Below are 23,584 nucleotides of genomic sequence, written 5' to 3'. Positions count from 1 at the left end.
CTTGCCCTGCATATGGACTCCAGCAGAACTAGTCCAGGTAGCCAGGAATAAAACAGAACAGACAGTGAAACATGTTATCCTTGCTTTATATAGAATATGGCTGCCTGGGTTCTAAGTCCTGGTAACATATGTTGCATAGCTGAGAATTCATTGTATATTTTGCTGGTTAATTTTCAGAATTGACCTGGCTAAGTGCACATTTCTCTTAATTATTACAAGGCTAAACTGTTTTAAAAAACTTAACTAATCATACTTCAGTAAAACGAATTCCTTCTGCTGGTGATAAAGTTTTTGTTGTTACAGTTTTAGCCTATAATCAATGCAACCTACTAAATCAGCACTTCTCTAATTCTATGGGAAAGGACTGGTTTTTAAAATATCCAATCTGTCATGAATCAGTACTTTTATAAAATATAACAAAGCTGAATTGCTACAAAAAAATGAAATAAACACATATGAAGTATAAATTCCAGTGTATATTACTGAATTCAACAAACAAAAAATTATGCTTTAAAAATATAATTTTAAAAAATTACGGAAAAATGAAAAAAATTACAAAACTGTACACTTATTTAAAGTGTATATAAGGCACATAAAGATTCCCTGTGGCACTCATTAACTTTTTGTCATTTTGTAATTACAATGAAACAAAAAATCATGACTGAAATAGTGATTTCCCATACTAAGTACCTATATGCACTCTTTGAAGAAATAAACACTATTATATAGTTTTTAATGTAAGACATGATCCTGCTTTTGCTTGTTAACATATCTACTTCAAGTTGAACTGACATTTCTTATAGGGCAGGGGTCGCCAACCCCCAGGCCCCAGGCTGGTACTGGTCTGTGGCCTGTTAGGAACCGGGCTGCATAGCAGGAAGTGAGTGGCGGGCGAGTATTACCCACATGAGCTCTGCCTCCTGTCACAGCAGTGGGGGCATTAGATTCTCATAGGAGTATGAACCCTATTGTAAACCACACATGGCGAAGAATCTAGGCTACATGCTCCTTATGAGAATCAAACTAGACCTGATGATTGAGGTGGAACAGTTTCATCCTGAAACCATACCTTCAACCCCGGTCCTTGAAAAATCTTTCACAAAACCCATCCCTGGTGCCAAAAAAGGTTGGGGACCATTGTTATAGAGGATAACTTTTATCTAAGTGCTTCATTGGCTGGGCGTGGTGGCTCACACCTGTAATCCCAGCACTTTGGGAGGCCGAGGCAGATGGATCACCTGAGGTCAGGAGTTCGAGACCAGCCAGGCCAACATGGTGAAACCCATCTCTACTAAAAATGCAAAATTAGCCAGGTGTGGTGGCACACACCTGTAGTCCCAGTTACTCGGGCAGCTGAGACAGGAGAATCGCTTGAACCTGGGAGGTGGAGGTTGCAGTGAGCCAAGATCACACCACTACACTCCAGCCTGGGCAAGACAGAGTGAGACTCCGTCTCAGAAATAAATAAATAAATAAATAAATAAATAAATTAAAAAAGTGCTTCATTATTTTGTTTTAATGACATTAAGATAGAAATCATTTTAACAAAGGTATGTTGAAGGAAATGGAAGAAGAGATTTTGAAGTAATTTTAGACTCTCAGAATATTATTTACAACTTTTATTTAAAAATGGAGCAAGTGATGCTGTATTTTGAAAATTAATCTTCAATTCTTCATCAGTAGTCAGTTAAAGCAAATCACCCTATAAATTATTTGTTGAAGTTAAACAATCTCTCAATGAAATAAATAAATTCAACATTCTAGAATTCCTATATATGCATCTTCTTTTGGTGGAAAATAAAATTTGAAATGTTTTATCAAACTTGTTAAATATTTGAAGATAACTTTTCACTGATGTAGAATATCAAGAACACCACTTGTTTCTTTGATAACTGTTGTAAAGCTATGAGAATAATATTGTAACAATCTCTAGAAACTTCAGTGTTCACTCTTTTTTCCTACCATTAAAAAACACATTACATTCTTTCTTTGCATAGAAATATTGATATTATTTAAAATACTGATGATAACAGACAAATAAGCAAGTCTATAAAACTGTTCAAATTTTATTTTTAAAAAAGTAAGAATAAACTGTTTTCTTAAGTTGCAGAAACAATGAATTAATTCTATAATCCTAATATTTTTGATAAAATTTTTCTCCTCAATAACCATCATATCTCAGCATGCATGGTCATTCTCCACACTATCTCAAAATAAAAGAAGCTCCAAATTAACATATTAATCTTTACAAATTCACAATTTTTGCCATGTCATTAAGTCTATTGTTTAGTTCTGCTGACATTTCTTTTTAGCAAGAATTTCTCAATGAAGGAAGCTGTGTGTTGATTTACATTCTGGTACAAACTTTAATTTGTGTAACTGCTTCAGATTTTTTTTTTTTATTTTCAAAAGAAGTCTACAAGACTTTCAAAGTCTGAACATGAACAGTAATAAAATCTGAGAAAGTTTTATAGATTTGTTCATCCTTCTGTGTGTGTTAATGCTAGAAAATGTGCCTTGTTGTTGAAAATGATGTGGTAAAGAAAGAAAGCAAAATAAAAGTTTGTTTTTAAGAAAGCCCATTATAGGTAATTAGATTTAAATGGAAAATAAGATAGAAAGTAGTATGGAGGTAGAGCATGCGGAAGACAATTAGAAATATTATAAGTCTTCAGAATAAAAGATTAAAGATTAAAGCCCATCCTACTGAATGCTGGGGGGAATTCATCTATTCCTTTTTTTTTGCTTTAGCTTTTCTGATACTAGAAATTATCTAATAAAAGTATATTAGACACACTTAGGTCATGCAATTTTGACAAAATTAAAAAGAAAGGGAATAGTGCACCATTTTTGATATTAAATTAGAAGCGTAACTTCTTTTGAATTTGTAATTCTTATGCCATCCTCATTTTACTTTGAAAAGGTCTTTAGTTCTATGGCAACAGCTGCAAAGAAACACACCACATTCACTTGCATAAGCTCCCAGTGAAAAAGGTTTTTAAGCCCATAGTAAGTTACCAGTAGAGTATACAAAAATGTATCACCATAACCACAAGGACTTACTGATAAAACACAGGCAGGACTATTCATATGGTAAGACAGTCCCTTGACATTTCCTCGCTTGGAAACGATACTTAATTAGCATGCTTCAGAAATTTTATACCATTTGAGAAAAAATAAATGACAGTTTACAGAATGTGCACAGAGACATAAAACGTGAAAATTGCCAAAAGCAATAAAGATAAGAACAATTTAATTTTGACAATATTTTACCCTGACCTCATTTATATTATACCAATAAAACAAAGTTTTCCAAGGAGTTAGAACTGTGTTCTGGCAAAATGAATTTGTGAAACAAAACAAATGAATTCAGACAAATGTCTGATAACAGAAATGCTCTTCTAAGATACCACTGGTAATTTACGAAGGAAAGGAGTCTTAGATAAAAGGGATAAAATGAAATGCCTACATTTTCCCCAGCAGCTTGGAAAACCTAGCAAAACTGAAATTAAACTGAAATTGCAATAATAGACTTTTTCTTATCCCAAGGCCTGCCCCTTTCACCATCATTTAGTTTGACTTCCTCTACTTCTATATTTCTCTCTACTTTTACCTAAGTTGGGCTTGCTGTTCATGAGGGAAGAAAGTAGTAGGTATATCTATTGGCCTGAAAACAATATGGAGATTAACGCCTCTTATAAACAGCAAATGTTTTACTAAATCATATCTACACTAAAAAATTCTTTCTATATGAGAAGAATATGCAATAAGCCTTTATTTCTACTTTGTCCTCAAAGTGAGTGTCCATGCCCCTCCTTTCCTTTTCCTGTGTCCTCAAGGTAAAGATGCTGACCCATGTTTATACCTGTGCCTTCCCTTTTGGCCTCTTCCGGTATGTCTGGATAATTTATTATTGTTTGTTGTTGCTTGCATCTTCAGTTTCTCCCTATTTACAGACTTCTTTGCTTCAGTTTGTAATTGTAGTTGAGTATTCACATATATACATGCACACTTATGAGAAAAAAAGAAACAAAGATTTCCCTTGACCTCTCCCAATGTAGTCTTACGCCATCTCTCTTTACACCTCAGCTTTGAGAATAATAGTTCATAATCCCCTGACTTTCTCAATATCTACTACACTCTTGAGATCCGTGCGGTGTCATGTCTGCCTCTGTGCAACACAGAGACACTAAGAAACCAGCTTCCTTCAAGATCACCAATGGCTTTTTCTCAACCCCCATCCTCCCTGATACCTCTGAAGAATTTCCTATCAGTTTGCAGTCCCCTCCCTTTCAAAACTTTCTTTTTATTCTCCCACTTTTCTATACTTTAAACTTTCTGGTTCATCTCTCCACCCCATTCCTGTATATAGGTTTACCCAAATTTCAAGGTTCTACTTTCAGTTCTTTTCTTTCTAGTTTCTCCCTTGCACACTGCTCCCTCACCCCATTGTGATGGCTTTAGTTGTCACCCTTAAACTGATGACTTGCTAACAGTAAACTTTGTTCTTCTACTCAGCTCACATCTTAAGGGGCTTTTGATTGCAGATTCTTTCAGTAGTCCTAATGCTGTAGGCTTCAAACTGACTCATCTCTTCTAAAAGAATGTTTTCTTCAAGTGTTTTCGACTTCATTTAAAGGCACTATCATTTCAGACTTGATACGTCAGCAGTCACTTCTGAAACTTAAGTCCTTTGCCTGTTCTATGTTCAGTCAATCTCCTTGATGTCACTCCCATCAGCCATTTCACTGGTTTTTATAATCATGCCCTTTATTACTTATTGATTAGACTATAAAAATAGTTTTCTTTTTTTTGAGATAGAGTCTCCTTTGTCACCCACACTGGAGTGCAGTGATGCGATCTCAGCTCACTGAAGCCTCTGTCTCCTGGGATTAAGAGATTCTCCTGCCTCAGCCTCCCACATAGCTGAGATTAGAGGTGCACACCACCATGCCCAGCTAATTTCTGTATTTTCAGTAGAGACAGAGTTTCACCATGTTGGCCAGGCTGGTATTGAACTCCTGACCTCAAGTTACCTGCCCGCGTCAGCCTCCCAAAGTGCTGAGATTACAGGTGTGAGCCACTGAATCCAGCCTGTGAGGTTAATATCATCAAAGTTCTTTTTAAAATCATGTCTTCACTTTCACTCGAAAGCCATCAAGGATTCTGCGTCAGTGATGTTAAGGACTGTGTTTTATTTCACCTCTGTACAGGTGCAGTTGGTGCCAGGCTCGGGTGGGCTCAGTTGCCATGGGTGTTGGCTGCTACTAGCTTCTATCTACACCCATTCCTGGAGGGTTACCTTAGTCTACAGGATCTACCTGGCCTGGAGATACTGGGAAGTTACTGCCCATCTCCCCACCCTGTGAGGGCAAGCTTCACCCCTTGCTTCAAGGCAGGAGAAATTCTGTGGTGCTCCAGAGTGTCTTGTGAGATCAGGGAGAGACTTGATGCTCCTGAAACCATATTTTGCCTGCATTCTTCTCTTCTCTTGTCTGCTTCCCTCACTCTCTTACAGGTTTCTTCTGTAAATCGCTTATACAAGAATCCCACCTTAGGCTCTGCTTTTAGGGAAGCCTGACTTAAGCCAACTTCCATGGTATTTCACACAAAACAGGCACTCAAATATTTCTTGAGTAAATAAATAGGCCCTCAGATCTCTCAGAGAGGCTTTTTGTTCAAATGTAGTTGCCTCACTCAGTATAGGTGTTTTTGCTTATTTTCTTCTCTTTCCTACTCTCTATTCATTAGCTCTTGTCTTTTTCTCTCAGTGTAGAGATTTTGATTTGATTTCATTTATAAGACCCTCAAATACTTTCGAAGACAAACTATAAACATGATTGAATAAATGCGCAAAGCTATGGAAATATTTCTGCAAAAGATTTGGAAGACTGCATAAAACACGTGGCCAATGGAGAGTGTGAAGCAACAGCCTTCAATATGGCAGAACAAAAGGTGTAGATTTTTTCCAATGATATCTTGCTCTTTTCATTGTATGTTCTAAGATTGATTTTCTTAAAGTGGCATTATTATTGAATAAAAATATTGAATGCACATAAATTATTTGTGTTTATATTATTGAATTTTATGTGCATTCAAGGTATTAAATATACTTGTAGATACTCTGCAGTCATCTTTCTCACGGTTGCATAGACACATTGTTAACATCTCTCACATAAGAAATACAAACAACAATCCTTTCTAGTGTTCAAGAAGTGCATTGTCTAGTGATTTGAGAGCCACAAATGACACCATAATACAGTGATCACAACATACGTTGTATACTGAATTTAAAAAACACAATGGATAATGCTTATCTACATGTACATACATATATGTATATGTTTGTGTTGGACATATTAGAAATGTCAAATAAACATCAAATTAATCTAGAATAATTCACAAAAAAAAATCCAAGTAAAAGTTTACTGGTTTTGAGGAAAATGAGAAAAAGTAATTTCTAAGTTATTTCTGAAGAATTCAAGAGTGACTCTCAATACTACCATTCCAAGAAATTTAGAAATAAAAACACAGCACAATCTACGTACATCATATAAAAGATAAATTTTCAACTTTTTAAAGAATTATGGCATCACATTTACTTTGCAATAGTTTCTCTCTTGATAATTAAAATATAATGTATAAGAAAAACAAAAGTGCTATAAAATTAAAGTTGCTTTGAGAATTATGTGCCATTACCTAAGGTAACTCAAAATACTATAGAGTTTTACAAAGTTGAGGGCTTGATTATTTATTGGAAACATAATTTTTCTGGCTTTCAAAGTCATTAGGCCATAAAAATATTTCATGCTCCAAATGTTTTGCATTTCTGAAAACTTATCTGTTTATATTTTCCAAATTGATTAATAACTTGTGATTAATTCTTGGTTTTGGCAGCCACCCACACATATATTCACTCCATCCCAAATGGATAAATAACTTTCTACTTGACATTTCCAATGGTAAACATATGAAATAGTTACTAACGTGTTCAGTGTAATGTTCTGAATAAAGATCCTGATGCAGGTGTATTAGCATATCGCCACTTTGGCAGAATGTGCCTTCTCCTTTTCCATTCTCTTTAAGTGTTTCTGTGGATAAGTAGGTAATATTTATAAGACTCCTTCATAGAACACCTGTCACCAGAGTGCATTTAAAGTGCTTCCGGCTTAATCCCATAATATACCTGAGGGGTAAGTTATGATAAAACAGATAAATTTAGACTAGAGTCTTGAGTGATTTGGCTGAAGTCACAAATTGATCCAATTGCTCTGCTGAAAGAAAAAGAGCAGTTCTGACTCTCCCCCCGGTCCCTCACTGGCCAGGCATTGCTGGTTCCCAAATGTTGATGCAGGTTATAGGGACAGAATGTATGCTCGTCACAATGTGTGGAGACCACAAAAGGATCAGCTGTACCTACCTATATTTGTCCCTTCTAGTGTGTGGCTTTAATTAGAAAAATTAAGTTAGTTATTTTTAAGTAACTTTTTAAAAAGTTAGTGATTTGGTTAAATTCTCAATATCCCTGTTTTAAAACATGCAAATCTGAGTTTCAGAGTGATACCACAAAATAGACAATGGGTGTATGTTATGCAGAACAGTTAGAATAAACAGCCCTGCGGCCTTGGAGAATTGTCAATGTTTCCTGGGTCTCTGTTTTCTTATTTGGTGGGCTGGAATGATACTATAGTACCCCTTTAGCTCTAAAATGTGATGATTTGATGTTCCTGAAATGGGCCTCCCCTCACCTCTCCAGGCTTCTCTCTGAAGCTCTCAGCCACTCGGCTCAGGGGCTGAATGTCTCCAGTTTGAAGGAGTCCCCATTAGATGATGTGCCTCTTCCACATCAGAGAACAGCTCTTGGGTCTATTCACATAAATAAATAAACCATTCAGACTAAGGGTCCTATTTGAAAATACAAAACATTTTTCCTTTACTAATCCATATAAAAGAGAAAACTTATTATGTTATTTTGTTACAATACAAATAACGTCATTCAGCTCTTCATTTAAGTGAATATAAGGACCTCAGCTCATTGTTGCTTTACTATTGATATAAGTATTATTGGAACAAAAACACTGCTTACAATATTTTTTTTCTCATTGACAGCCTTTCCAGGGCGTTTTGTCTCTTCTACCTCAAGTGCACTGCAGAGACCACTAGTTAGAGTGAAATTTACCACAAGGAGACACAGGCACACTGTCAGTAACTAGCTGTGCTACTTAACTTTATCTAAGGGATAGCCTGTGCTCACAAAGTCTGGGCTACATCTCTTGTTCATCTGATTTTAATTAGCCTGTGCTAGAAGTTGTTTTCCAACATCTTTTTCCTTGATTTATCTTTCCCACCAGTAAGAGAATATGAGGCAAAAGTAAAGGATTATCCCTGCTACACAACTACACCCTTGAAGGCATTTGTTTGACATGAACATATATTAGCCTTTCCCCCTTTTTCCTGTCTTACTACATTGCTTCAGTAACTATATTTGATCCAATTTTAGGAGATACCAGGCACCCAAAGTCCACTATGGGGCTCTGCAAACAGAGATGCAGGGATAAATGCAGATTTGCTTATTTTTATCCACTGAGTTTCATATTTGGTTTTGTAAATTCAAACGATGTGTTGGAGAAAGCTCTGCAACTGTTGCTTGGGACATGAACAGGGTACCCAATTTCCCAGTTATTCATCTAGAAATGTCAGACAGAATTAAGGATGGTATCTCTTGTAAACTTCCAAGATAATCCTCATGAAGACATTCTGAAGAAATGTCATAGCAAGTAGATAAAATACGATGTTATCTGTATGCCAAGAATTTTCTAACAAGCAATAAGCATGAACCAATAGTTGTATAATACAGAACATTTAACGTGTTATTTTTAAGGTAATGTTTACATTTATAGATGAATCTAAGCAAAAAAGATGCTTTTTTTTCTACCTATGACCAGAGTTAAAACTATTATTTAAAGTAATTTTTAACTTTTTCTTGCTAGTAATACAAATTCCTAGTGGAAGGACACCAGTCATAGTTTTAGTGAGAGCAGAATTATGAAACAATCATTGTGCATTTTAAAGGTCATTGTCAGTTTTGACACATAAAGATAAGAAGACAATCATATCACGTTTTAATGTGAAACTAACAAAATTACTTCATGTAAATTCATAATTATCCATTCTTTTCTCTATAAGACTCCTCTCTAAAATTCAAGCCTGTGTAAGGATGTGCAACTGCAGACAATTGTTAGTGGTTTCTACCAGGCCCTGAAATCATTTCATTGGAACAATGAGATCATTTTGTAGCTGTGAAGTTGGTAACTTGGAATAAGCTATCTTAAAGTAAGAAGAAATACTCTTTCTCTTTTTTTTTTTTTTTTTTTTTTTGAGGTGGAGTCTTGCTCTGTCACCCAGGCTGGAGTACAGTGGCACAATCTCGGCTCACTGCAACTTCCACCTCCTGGGTTCAAGCAATTCTCCTGCCTCGGTCTCCCAAGAAGCTGGGATTACTGGCACCCACCACCATGCCCAGCTAATTTTTGTATTTTTAGTAGAGACAGGGTTTCACCATGTTGGCCAGGCTGGTCTTGAGTTCTTGAACTTCTGCTCTCAAGTGATCTGCCCGCCTTGGCCTTCCAAAGTGCTGGGATTACAGACATGAGCTACCGCGCCCGAGGAAATACTACTTTTTTTTTTTTTACTCTACTGTGAGGCAGGTCTGACCTGCATTACTGTCTTGTGTGTTCTACAAAGTTTTCATAGAGCATGGCTAGACTACAAGGGCATAATTTCACTTGAAAAATATCCCAAGCCCCGTAAAAACAAATAAGCTTAAGGAAAATTTTGCTTAAGTGAGTCTTGTTGTATGTGTTGATTTCATAGAAGCAATGACTTTGATGTCCTTTTACCTAATGAGATCAATATACCCCAGTACTTATTAATAACATAATTCATTACTTGTGCTGTCTTAGTAAAGTGTATCAACCAGTTCAGAATCAAACCAAAAGAAAAACCAAGTGTAAATTTTACGTGAAAATCCCAGTAAATTTACACATGATCAGCACAATTTGTTCATCAAACAAATTTGGAGGTCTCAGCTACTCCACAATGATAACACCAATCTTCATCTCTTTCTTTAAGGAAAAGGCAATAGTCTACTCTACCTTGCAGACATTTTTACATACTTAATTTTATTATCAAGTTAGATCAACACTGGGCCTCAAGCTTCTGGGGCATTAGAAAATGGGCATGGACATCTGGGTAAAGTAAGATTCAGGTAAAATTTAAATAAAATAGATTCAACAGAGTAGTAGTGAAAAAAGTCATTTTATCTTAAATATTTTTTCTTGATCAATTAGACATTCTCCTTAATCAAGTACTAATATTCTGAAGCTGTATACCTACATTCCCTTCTATAAACATCTTGAGATCACTACGCTAACACCGACATGGCATTACTCCTCATCACAGCCCTGTGGGGTAGGCGTTACTAGCATCTCCATTTTCTAAAGGAGGCAAGTGAGGTGCAGAGTGGCTGAGGAATTCACACAAGATCACAAAGCTAATAAGCAGTAAAGCTGGGATTTAAATTCAGGCAATCTGGGCCAGGCGCTGTGGCTCAGGCCTGTAATCCCAGCACTTTGGTATGCCAAGGAGGGTGGATCACCTGAGATCAGGAGTTTGAGACCAGCCTGACCAACGTGGTGAAATCCCATCTCTACTAAAAATACAAAAATTCGCCGAGCATGGTGGTGAGTGCCTGTAATCCCAGCTACTTGGGAGAATGAGGCAGGAGAATCACTTGAACTGGGGAGGTGGAGGTTGTAGTGAGCCAAGACTGCACCACTGCACTCCAGCCTGGGCAACAAGAGCAAAACTCTGTCTCAATAATAAATACATAAATAAATAAATAAATAAAATTCAGGCAATCTGGTCCCAAAGTCTGTGGTGCAACTTGTATGCTAAATTCCAAGTTGCTTGCACCATAAGATGAAAGTGGACGTGCTGCTTGCCCTGCCCTCCTGTACTTTTGTAGGCTCCCAGCTCATGGAGGAAATGTGACCCAGCCCCTTTATCATCAAGTGTGGGCTGGTGCAAAGAAACACATCCTGACGGGGGCAGGGGTAGGTAGGCTGATGTTCTCTGTGCTGTTTAGAATGCAAGGAATCCTGACTCCAGACACAGCTTCAAAGTCAGCTTGGAGCAAGCACTTCAAGGGAAAGTAAAACCTGCACAAAAATGTTGCAAGGAGGCAATCAAGAGGATGGTTGCCCAGAGAGGGGAAAAAGGACAGGCACAGGCAGAGAGGATAAATTGAGAGCAAGACAGGGCAGGATAGAGGGGTAAGTTACAGGGAATTTAAAACATAAAGTTTCTGCTCAGGATCAAAATTAGGATCCAGCAACAGAGTGCAAGAGTGAGGTGTCATCTTGGTCCAACCACACAAACTTCTGTTTGCGGCAGTAACTAGTTGATTCACCAGTAAATGTCTTTTTTCAGAGACCTAGAGGAACTTCTTTTAAAAAGACCAGGGTAGCTTCACGCTAACCTTGAGATTATTCAGACGTGCATTTAATGTGAGTATAAAATGAAAATTCAAGGTTACATAAAAACAATTATTGTTTTCATTATTTTTGGGGAGAGTCTGTTAAGAATATTAAGAAATCCTGCAAGGAACCTACATCTTAAATGGAATTTTTATAATGCCAGTTCTTTTGCAATGTTTCTCGTTAATATCCATGAACATGCTCTGCTACCTGAAATAAACCACTTTTCACGAAGATACTTCTCTGGGTTTCCACCCAGTTCCTGTCCTTTTCCCCCCACCACAATCTCCATTGTTTTCCTCTCCTTCCTCACAACTCATGCCCTAATTTCCTTACACATTTTCTTGAGATTTTTGTTTCCAGTGCCCTCCTCACTACTCAACCAAACTTCTCTCCCTTGGCACCAATTCCAGCCACTTCTCTTATCCAGCACCTTTACTTGTTCCAAATTTTAATTCTGCTGAACCCTTCATGAATCTAGAACCGCTCTTCTGTTGACTTCTTGGTCCTGTAGTGGCCAGGTTCTCCTGGCCTTTTTCTGCCTCATGATGGATTAAATCTCCTCTTAACTTCCAGGAAGGACCCCCACCTGTTCTCCCTCATCGTGATCTGAAACATTCTCATCTGTAGCTTAGGATCAATATTCAACATTCATTGAATTCTAAAAACTGTGTGAATCCATAAAGGATGTAAGACTAAAAAATACGTCAACCAAACATTTTGCTTGCAGGGCTTCAAGAAGACAAAGTAAATAAATAAATAATGGCATATAAAAGATCCAAAAAATGACAATCAGGAAGTTGAGAAATAAAACAGCCCATAAATTTCAGATACATATTGTCACAGAACATTGTTAAGGTTAAGAATAGCTTTTAAGCATAAGAAGCACATTACTTCTACATTTTATTAAATGAACACTTTATAAACTAAGATTTAGCAGCTTAAATTATAATTAAAAAAATAAAATCAACTAATCAAAATTTCAAACAGAACCTTGGTGTGGTACTTGCAAAAAGATAGTGTTGCTATTATTCTTATAGGAAACTACACAAAGAATTAAAGAGAAAAAGAAAAAGAATTCATTGATCAGAATCCTATGTCTTTAATAATAATAACAGCAATATTAACATGTTTCTATAATGTTTGATATTTTTCAAAGCATGTTTAAATGTGACACCCATGTTTGAAACTCACCATAATTGTGAGATATTGGTAGAATAGTAGCTACTACCTATTTAATCATTGATGAAAACCAACATGTTAATGATTCGTTTAAAATTAAATGTTCTGCTTTCATTAAAGTCATTATGTCTAAGAATAAAGTGCATAAAACTTCACATATTTTATGTTTCATTTAAATAGCCTTAATGATAGTTAATTCCTTCTTGGTCAACCACTCATAATCAAAATACAAGAGTTTTTTAACACTGGGTAAATAAAAATGATTTTAAATTCTTAGATTTTTCTCACTATTGTTTTCTACTGCAAACTTTAGTGAAATAGAAAAATTATTGGTCTTAGCTTTCAGAATGTGCATCTGTATGTATACACACATATGTATATACACAGGCATACACGTACAAGTACATTTATATGTCTGAAAGAGCTGAGTACTCCTTAACTATTGAGCTGAGAAGAAATGGTGGCACTCAGTTGGACCTAAATGTAAATATGTAAGAATGCTCATTTTAAAAATTCATTTGTTTCCCATTCAAGTAGCTTATAAAGTAGAATAAATCACTGAGCATATATGGATATAATCCAAATGCATATAATCATTTGTAAATGTGGATAATGTCAATAATACCTGATCTAGCTACTTCTTTTGATAAATAGGGCATTTGGGAAAGAGCAGTGGCAATAATGACAAACTATGCCTAAAAGTGTCTATAAGTTCTATTACATTCTTTAGTTTTTGACATTATGTTACTCTTGATAGAAGATAAAAGTAATATAAAATTATATGGACTATACACATTTATAAATGGAGTAAATTTACATAAAATAGTCGTTGAACTTTACAATTTAACTGATTTCCTTCATTATTATCATGGAAAATACATGTTTAATTTATTCTTTAATCTACTTTCTTATGAAATGCAAGCTTTGATAGGGTACAATTTTAATTTGAAGCATTATTATTTTTAAAAAGCCTCATTTAAATATTTTTTCAGTTCAGCTAGTATCTGACAAGTCTGTCATAATTATCTTACAAACTAAATCAAGAAATGTGGGTGGGAAGGTGGTAGGGTTCAAATACATTTGTACATGATTTGATTGTCACACTTTAAGGACATCAATGGTGGAAAAGATGGTAGCCTAGGCTGGTGTTACACAGGGTTGTCAGGCCCTGTTCTGTTCAGGATTTATTAACGATTTGAATGAAGACAGAAGGTAGGCTTATCAAATTTTAAAGTAGCATAAGGCTGAGGGATATTTCACTGGAAAACAGGATTCAAATCATTTTTTAAAAGCAAAAAGCCCCCAAAGAATAGAATGCTATTAGGGATTAAAATCAAGAAAGATGGAATTTAACAACAAGGATCAGTTCCTACTCTGTGAGTCAAAAAGGCAACTGTACAACAACGGGCTGGGTAAAGACCTGACTTAGCAGTTTTCATTAAAATTAAAAGGGAGGAGCATTTAATTGACCACATGTAGTACAAGTCAAAAGTACAATACCAGACAAAGGAGCACTGGCTCAATCTTAGGCCATAATAGTAGCATGTTGTCTGTGGTATGGGGCATACTTGCCTCATTTTACTCTGCCCTAAGTAAGACCACATGTATCCAGTCCCATTCTTGACAACTCTGGAAAGCCAGTGAGTGTTTTCTGGCAAAGATTATTGGCATGTTGGAGAGTCCAGAATCCATATGATAAGAGAACAAGTTAAGAGAATTGGGATTTTATTAACTTGATAAAAGGTAAACCTTAGTACAATACACCACTGACCCTCAAATATTTGTAGTTGAGGAAAGAGACTTATTTTACAGAAGGCAGAACTGGGAATAATAAATGAGAATGTCTAAGAAACATATTTGGGGTTAATAATAAAAGAGAACGTAGGACTACAGTCAGAAGCTCAAGTTTAGGCAAATCATCTAAACTCTCTAAGTCACGGAATGCTCATCAACAAGGGAACAGAAGTTGACAGTACCTGTACTATTTAGTACAAAGACTGCCATAAATAAGCACATGAGAAAGAACACACAAGATTTTTTGAGACTTTAAAATGGTGTGAAAATAATAATAACAGTAAAACACAAGAATGGGGTCCCCACTGCTCATATGAAGCTGACCAGTTGTCATAACACTGCAGGGCTTCAATTTACTGTGGAATGATGAAATTGAACTGCACTAGAAATAGGAGGTTATTGCTCTACTATCAATTCCAACAACAATTTATTTGCTTACTATTTTGTCTCAGTTAAAGGCAATAAATGGCAATGAAAGGAGAGTTATGAAAAGCCAGTGAAGTCAATAATTTAATTTGGATAAAGAATGTAGTCAATATCCACAACCTTTATGGAATTAATAAATAGGCTGGACCTTCACAAAGATACTCATCAACTTAATTCAAAAACTGAAAATATGACCAAAGTAGTGTAGATCAAATTAGGGCTAATTCATTTTATTCAAACAATACCTCTAAACTTGTGCTGCCAATCTTGAAAAATATAGAATTTTCTGAATTGCAAAACCTGTCAAAATCTCAAATCTCAAATTTCAGCCTTTGGATAATTGATACTCTCCGTATGCCCATCTGCTTGCTATATTTCAGTTTCATTTTCATTAGTGTTCCCAAATAAGTAGCCCCTAAGTTAGTAATGCCCACCAGTTGTTCCAAGTTTACTTACCCTCTGACCCTCTTTTCCAGGTGGACCTTGGGGGCCTTGTATCCCCAGGGAACCCTATGAGGAAAAAGAGACACGTGTTAATTCACTGTTTCAAGTACACCTGCCTCACAAAGAATGTTGTGAAAATTAATAATTACTTTGTTGATTAAAACAAACTTTTAAAGTAATTTGAGCTCTTTCAAGGTTGAACTATGTAATATATTAACAATGATGAATTGCCTTTCTTTGACTGGCTTATCTTTGTAGCTAACTCCAGAAAGAAAAAAAGGCAGTCCCGCACCAGGTGTGAGACCAAATGTTCACCGCCAGTGAAGAATCTCATATGATTGGAACCATGTTTCAACAAACCACCATAAATAAGTGGTAACAATATTTGCAAGCAGAAAAAAATACCTCTTTATACATTTAAACTCTATAATTATATTTTTGGTTGAGAGTAGCTTTTTAAGTATATTCTAAGGAAATGCATGATTATGGTGTTGGCTTCAAACATGCCTACTCATAACATTGAACTTTTAATATTAAAAATATTATTTACTGCTTTCTCATAATAATATAAAGTGGTAGGGAAAATAAACATTCTTTTTTTCAGATCATAACGAAGTCCTAGGAAATCCCAGGTATTAATCTGAAAGTCAAGTCTCCTGATTCTTATTTTAGACAGAAATTCTTACTCCACATGAAATTAAAAATGACGATTTTGCCATTTAAAAAAAACTTCAGCAGTTATGACTACTTCTTTCCTGCTGCTTCTTCCTTTCCTAATCAACCATTAAATGTGGGAGATTTTAGTCTTATTTTCTTCTCAGTCCACATTCTCTCACATTGATCTCATACATCTGTGGGCTTTGGATTCTCTAGACGAGCAATTCCCAGATCTACAACTCCAGTTTGTCTTTGAGCTGCATTCAGACCCACCACGTGCTTGATGGAACCGCTGCTACCTCACAGGCATCCACAGTTTACCCCATCAAATGCTGAACTCAGGATCCTCCCTCCAAAACTGGATCCTCTTCCATCGTGCCCCGAATCAATAAATCCATACCACACTCTCTTCATGCTCATGCCAGAAATCTAGAACTCATTCTCCACACTCAACTCCCTTAAACTTCTCTCTCACATACAGTTACAAAATCTCGTTGGCTTCATTTCCAAGATACGTTTGGATTCATCCATTTCTCTCCACTCCTACTGCTCCCATATTCTTGCTCATCTGTAAGAACTTCCTAGTTGACGCTACACATTCCTCCCTCCATTCGCATCACAGCCAAACTGATCTAAAGAAAACCAGGCTTGATCTTCCCTGATTTGCCACTTGGAGACAATGACTTGTTTCAGTCTCCTACTGCCTTGCACTTTTTCTCTAAAGTACTTACCACTAATACATTTAAGTGATTATTCATGTAATGATTTGTTACTCTCATCAGGCTCTAATCTATAATAGAATCTATATCTTATTCATCACGGTATGTGCCTGTTACTGGCCAAATGACAATTCACATTGGGGAACTCATCCACTCTAATAAAAGTTTTTTGTAAAGGCAGTAATTTTCAAAAAGTTTTCCAAATATTTGTGATTAACCCATCATCTATTAAATGCCTTAAATGGTTTGAAATAAATGAAAAATCTGATAATACAAATGCAAATAAATATAAATTTATTCCCCCTTATTCCAGAAGAAATTCTTTTGTTATCTAGTTTAAAAACAATTAAGATTCATTTTTATAATATGACCTTTTTCTAAAAAGTGATGGCTATGTTGAAACTAAAATGCCAGATGTACTCATCATGATCCATAGTTATTTATTATGTATATATTCATTTTTAATTTTTTTCATATAAACTAAATTTTATATATATATATTTTTATTATACTTTAAGTTCTAGGGTACATGGCACAACATGCTGGTTTGTTACATATGTATACATGTGCCATGCTGGTGTGCTGCACCCATTAACTCGTCATTTAGCATTAGGTATATCTCCTAATGCTATCCCTCCCCCCTCCCCCCACCCCACAACAGTTCCCAGAGTGTGATGTTCCCCTTCCTGTGTCCACGTGTTCTCATTGTTCAATTCCCACCTATGAGTGAGAACATGCGGTGTTTGGGTTTTTGTCCTTGCGATAGTTTCCTGAGAATGATGGTTTCCAGCTTCATCCATGTCCCTACAAAGGACATGAACTCATCCTTTTTTATGGCTGCATAGTATTCCATGGTGTATACGTGCCACATTTTCTTAATCCAGTCTATCATTGTTGGACACTTGGGTTGGTTCCAAGTCTTTGCTATTGTGAGTAGTGCTGCTATAAACATACGTGTGCATGTGTCTTTATAGCAGCATGAATTATATTCCTTTGGGTATATACCCAGTAATGGGATGGCTGGGTCAAATGGTATTTCTAGTTCTAGATCCCTGAGGAATCGCCACACTGACTTCCACAATGGTTGAACTAGTTTACAGTCCCACCAACAGTGTCAAAGTGTTCCTATTTCTCCACATCCTCTCCAGCACCTGTTGTTTCCTGACTTTTTAATGATCACCATTCTAACTGGTGTGAGATTGTGGTTTTGATTTGCATTTCTCTGATGGCCAGTGATGATGAGCATTTTTTCATGTGTCTTTTGGCTGCATAAATGTCTTCTTTTGAGACGCATCTGTACATATCCTTTGCCCACTTTTTGATGGGGTTGTTTGTTTTTTTCTTGTAAATTTGTTTGAGTTCTTTGTAGATTCTGGATATTAGCCCTTTGTCAGATGAGTAGACTGCAAAAATTTTCTCCCATTCTATAGGTTGCCTGTTCATTCTGATGGTAGTTTCTTTTGCTGTGCAGAAGCTCTTTAGTTTAATTAGATCCCATTTGTCAATTTTGGCTTTTGTTGCTATTGCTTTTGGTGTTTTAGACATGAAGTCCTTGCCCATGCCTATGTCCTGAACGGTATTGCCTAGGTTTTCTTCTAGGGTTTTTATGGTTTTGGGTCTAACATTTAAGTCTTTAATCCATCTTGAATTAATTTTTGTATAAGGTGTAAGGAAGGGATCCAGTTTCAGCTTTGTATATATGGCAAGCCAGTATTCCCAGCACCATTTATTAAATAGGGAATCCTTTCCCCATTGCTTGTTTTTTTTTTTCAGGTTTGCAAAGATCAGATAGTTGTAGATGTGTGGTATTATTTCTGAGAGCTCTGTTCTGTTCCATTGGTATATATCTCTGTTTTGGTACCAGTACCATGCTGTTTTGGTTACTGTAGCCTTGTAGTATAGTTTGAAGTCAGGTAGCGTGATGCCTCCAGCTTTGTTCTTTTGGCTTAGGACTGACTTGGCAATGCAGGCTCTTTTTTGGTTCCATATAAACTTTAAAGTAGTTTTTTCCAATTCTGTGAAGAAAGTCATTGGTAGCTTGATGGAGATGGCATTGAATCTATAAATTACCTTGGGCAGTATGGCCATTTTCATGATATTGATTCTTCCTATCCATGAGCATGGAACGTTCTTCCATTTGTTTGTGTCCTCTTTTATTTCGTTGAGCAGTGGTTTGTAGTTTTCCTTGAAGAGGTCCTTCACATCCCTTGTAAGTTGGATTCCTAGGTATTTTATTCTCTTTGAAGCAATTGTGAATGGGAATTCACTCATGATTTGGCTCTCTATTTGTCTCTTATTGGTGTATAAGAATGCCTGTGATTTTCGCACACTGATTTTGTATCCCGAGACTTTCCTGAAGTTGTTTATCAGCTTAAGGAGGTTTTGGGCTGAGACGATGGGGTTTTCTAGATATACAATCATGTCATTGGCAAACAGGGACAATTTGACTTCCTCTCTTCCTAATTGAATACCCTTTATTTCTTTCTCCTGCCTGATTGCCCTGGCCAGAACTTCCAACACTATGTTGAATAGGAGTGGTGAAGGAGGGCATCCCTGTCTTGTGCCAGTTTTCAAAGGGAATGCTTCCAGTTTTTGCCCATTCAGTATGATATTGGCTGTGGGTTTGTCATAAATAGCTCTTATTATTTTGAGATACGTCCCATCAATACCTAATTTATTGAGAGTTTTTAGCATGAAGGGCTGTTGAATTTTGTCAAAGGCCTTTTCTGCATCTATTGAGATAATCATGTGGTTTTTGTCTTTGGTTCTGTTTATATGATTTGTGTATGGTGAATCAGCCTTGCATCCCAGGGATGAAGCCCACTTGATCATGGTGGATAAGCTTTTTGATGTGCTGCTGGATTCGGTTTTCCAGTACTTTATTGAGGATTTTTGCATTGATGTTCATCAGGGATATTGGTCTAAAATTCTCTTTTTTTGTTGTGTCTCTGCCAGGCTTTGGTATCAGGATGATGCTGGCCTCATAAAATGAGTTAGGGAGGATTCCCTCTTTTTCTATTGATTGGAATAGTTTCAGAAGGAATGGTACCTGCTCCTCCTTGTACCTCTGGTAGAATTCGGCTGTGAATCCATCTGGTCCTGGACTCTTTTTGGTTGGTAAGCTATTAATTATTACCTCAATTTCAGAGCCTGTTATTGGTCTATTCAGAGATTCAACTTCTTCCTGGTTTAGTCTTCAGAGGGTGTATGTGTCGAGGAATTTATCCATTTCTTCTAGATTTTCTAGTTTATTTGCATAGAGGTGTTTATAGTATTCTCTGATGGTAGTCTGTATTTCTGTGGGATCGGTGGTGATATCCTCTTTATCATTTTTTATTGCGTCTATTAGATTTTTCTCTCTTTTCTTCTTTATTAGTCTTGCTAGTGGTCTATCAATTTTGTTGATCTTTTCAAAAAACCAGCTCCTGGATTCATTGATTTTTTGAAGGGTTTTTTGTGTCTCTATCTCCTTCAGTTCTGCTCTGATCTTAGTTATTCCTTGCCTTCTGCTAGCTTTTGAATGTGTTTGCTCTTGCTTCTCTAGTTCTTTTAATTGTGATATTAGGGTGTCAATTTTAGATCTTTCCTGCTTTCTTTAGTGCTATAAATTTCCCTCTCCACACTGCTTTGAATGTGTCACAGAGATTCTGGTATGTTGTGTCTTTGTTCTCATTGTTTTCAAAGAACATCTTTATTTCTACCTTCATTTCATTATGTACCCAGTAGTCATTCAGGAGCAGGTTGTTCAGTTTCCATGTAGTTGAGTGGTTTTGAGTGAGTTTCTTAATCCTGAGTTCTAGTTTGATTGCACTGTGGTCTGAGAGACAGTTTGTTATAATTTCTGTTCTTTTACATTTGCTGAGGAGTGCTTTACTTCCAACTATGTGGTCAATTTTGGAATAGGTGCATTGTGGTGCTGAAAAGAATGTATATTCTGTTGATTTGGGGTGGAGTTCTGTAGATGTCTATTAGGTCCACTTGGTACAGAGCTGAATTCAATTCCTGGATATCCTTGTTAACTTTCTGTCTCATTGATCTGTCTAATGTTGACAGTGGGGTGTTAAAGTCTCCCATTATTACTGTATGGGAGTCTAAGTCTCTTTGTAGGTCTCTAAGGACTTGCTTTATGAATCTGGGTGCTCCTGTATTGGGTGCTTATATATTTAGGATAGTTAGCTCTTCTTGTTGAATTGATCCCTTTACCATTATGTAATGGCCTTCTTGGTCTCTTTTGATCTTTGTTGGTTTACAGTATGTTTTCTCAGAGACTAGGATTGCAACCCCTGCCTTTTCTTGTTTTCCATTTGCTTGGTAGATCTTCCTCCATCCTTTTATTTTAAGCCTATGTGTGTCTCTGCATGTGAGGTGGGTTTCCTGAACACAGCACACTGATGGGTCTTGACTCTTTATCCAATTTGCCAGTCTGTGTCTTTTAATTGGAGCATTTAGCCCATTTACATTTAAGGTTAATATTGTTATGTGTGAATTTGATCCTGTCATTATGATGTTAGCTGGTTATTTTGCTCGTTAGTTGATGCAGTTTCTTCCTAGCCTTGATGGTCTTTACAATTTGGCATGTTTTTGCAGTGGCTGTTACCGGTTGTTCCTTTCCATGTTTAGTGCTTCCTTCAGGAGCTCTTTTAGGGCAGGCCTGGTGGTGACAAAATCTCTCAGCATTTGCCTATCTGTAAATTATTTTATTACTAAATTCTCATGAATGTCATACATGCTTAATTTCACCATCTAATTTTATTTTGAATAAAAAAGTGATATATGTATTTTAATTTTCAATCAGATGGCTTTCATTTGATTAATATTCTCAGAGTTCAGTATAAATTATTGTAACTAATTTTTTTAAAGTATTAGTACAAAAAATTCTGCATATGTCATCACTTCTCACTGTTCCCCTAAATCTTTGTTACTCCTTCTCCACAATAGTTAAATGAAATTTATGTATTTATCACTCTCATTTCTTTTATCTACTTTGGGAGCAATTTAATGTTACAGGGGCATATGGAGTCTATGTTTTATTGATTTAGGTAGGAAAAAAAAACAAGGGAAAAAAGTAATCAGTTCTGTTTGTAGTTAAAAACAAAAAAACAATAAAACCTGCCAAATGATATGTAATCAAGTAATGTTGGATAATTAGGCCAACTTTACAATGGCAAATTCCTAGTGTTTGTAAGAAAAACAAATTTTGAAATTCAAATATACCAAGTATTAATTACAATATAATTGCAGAGAGGTTGTGTCATTTTTTTATAAGACTGACACGATCTTGGCTCTAGATTAACCTCTTCTCTCTTACCCTTAGGAAAATGATTATCATTTCATGCATAGTCAAACTAATATATAACATTTTTGATATTCATCCAAATGCTGACAGCTCATTCGGTGTTTTTAAACATGAGTTACTAAAACATATACACATCAGGGAGTACACTTAATTCTGAGACACATATAATCAAAAATCTACTCACTTTACTGTTTAAAGAAATTATGTAGCAAAGTCTGCCTAATGCAAGAATATAATATTTGATTTGGAATGTAGTTAACAAACGCAAAAAATATTTATGATAATCTTTTGTACGTGAGACTCAAGTAGTAAGATATGGTACCAACTCACATACATAAATCACTTACAGGCCTCCTAGATGTTATCATGACTCTGATCTCCTCCTCCTCATTTTTGCTAAGTCTAGGACCCAGCTAGGGGTTTGATTAAAAGTTGAGGAAGTTCTTTTTTAATCCTTGATAAATCATTCACTGTTTGAATGATCCAAGACCAATTTGTAATTCTAGCCATGTTCTCCTAATCTTCAGAACATTTTGAGCAGAATATTGAACATTAGTTGAAACTGACAAAGCAAAAATAATTTTAATATCATCATTAGTAAAACACAGATCAATCAACTGTAGAAAAATAATATCTATTCCCAAACTAACAAATTAAAATTCTGGGAGGGTTATTTATAATGATCCAGGACACCGTTCCTCCCATTTAGTAAAGTCAAACAGTGGATTTATTGATCACTTATTATGAAAATTACAGACATACTTAACCTCCAGTTTACATAAATTGAACTTGGATAGAGCTCAGTATTTGTCTCAGAATCCCTCCCACAATTCTTCCTTGTTCTGGTTTTGTAAAGGTCATTATGTGTGTGCTTCATTTATCCTTTTAGTTGACTGTGCGCTCTAGAGCATTGGTCCCCAACCTTTTCAGCACCAAGGACAAGTTTTGTGGAAGACAATTTTTCCATGAACCCTGATGAGGGCATGGTTTCAGGATGATTCAAGCACATTATTCTTTTTGTGCACTTTATTTCTATTATTATTACACTGTAATATATAATGAAATAATTATACACTCACCATAATGTAGAATCAGTGAGAGCCCTGAGCTTGTTTTCCTGCAACTAGACGGTCCCTTCTAGGGGTGATGGGAGAGAGTGACAGATCATCAGGCATTAGATTCTCATAAGGAGCACGCAACCTAGATCCCTCACATGCACAGTTCACAATAGGGTTCATGCTCTTATGAGAATCGAATGCGGCCACTGATCTGACAGGAGGTGGAGCTCAGGCAGTAACGTGAGCAATGGGGAGTGGCTGTAGATACAGATGAAGCTTGCTCGCTTGCCCACCACTCACCTCCTGCTATGTGGTCCGGTTCCTAACAGGCTGCGAACTGGTACTGGTCCTTGTCCCCGGGGGTTGGGGACCCCTGCTCCAGAGGATAGAGGCTCATTTTTTTCTAACCTCTACAACACTTATAGAAGGAACTCAATAAACATTTGGCATATTGTAAAGAAGAAAACACCT

General features: G+C 36.3%; 1 protein-coding gene across 1 annotated transcript in view; it reads right to left on the bottom strand.

Moving 5' to 3' along the window:
* Positions 1-23,584, bottom strand: part of COL19A1 (collagen type XIX alpha 1 chain) — a 339,117-nt gene that overhangs the window by 125,634 nt on the left and 189,899 nt on the right. Inside the window, exon 14 of the mRNA XM_054557680.2 lies at positions 15,396-15,449. Coding sequence (XP_054413655.2) covers positions 15,396-15,449 — 54 coding nt within the window. The remainder of the gene's footprint in view (positions 1-15,395; positions 15,450-23,584) is intronic.

Source organism: Pongo abelii, chromosome 5, assembly GCF_028885655.2.
Source record: "Pongo abelii isolate AG06213 chromosome 5, NHGRI_mPonAbe1-v2.0_pri, whole genome shotgun sequence".
Taxonomy (NCBI): domain Eukaryota; kingdom Metazoa; phylum Chordata; class Mammalia; order Primates; family Hominidae; genus Pongo; species Pongo abelii.
The sequence above is the reverse complement of the archived record's forward strand: the minus strand, read 5'-3'. Positions and strand labels throughout refer to the sequence as shown.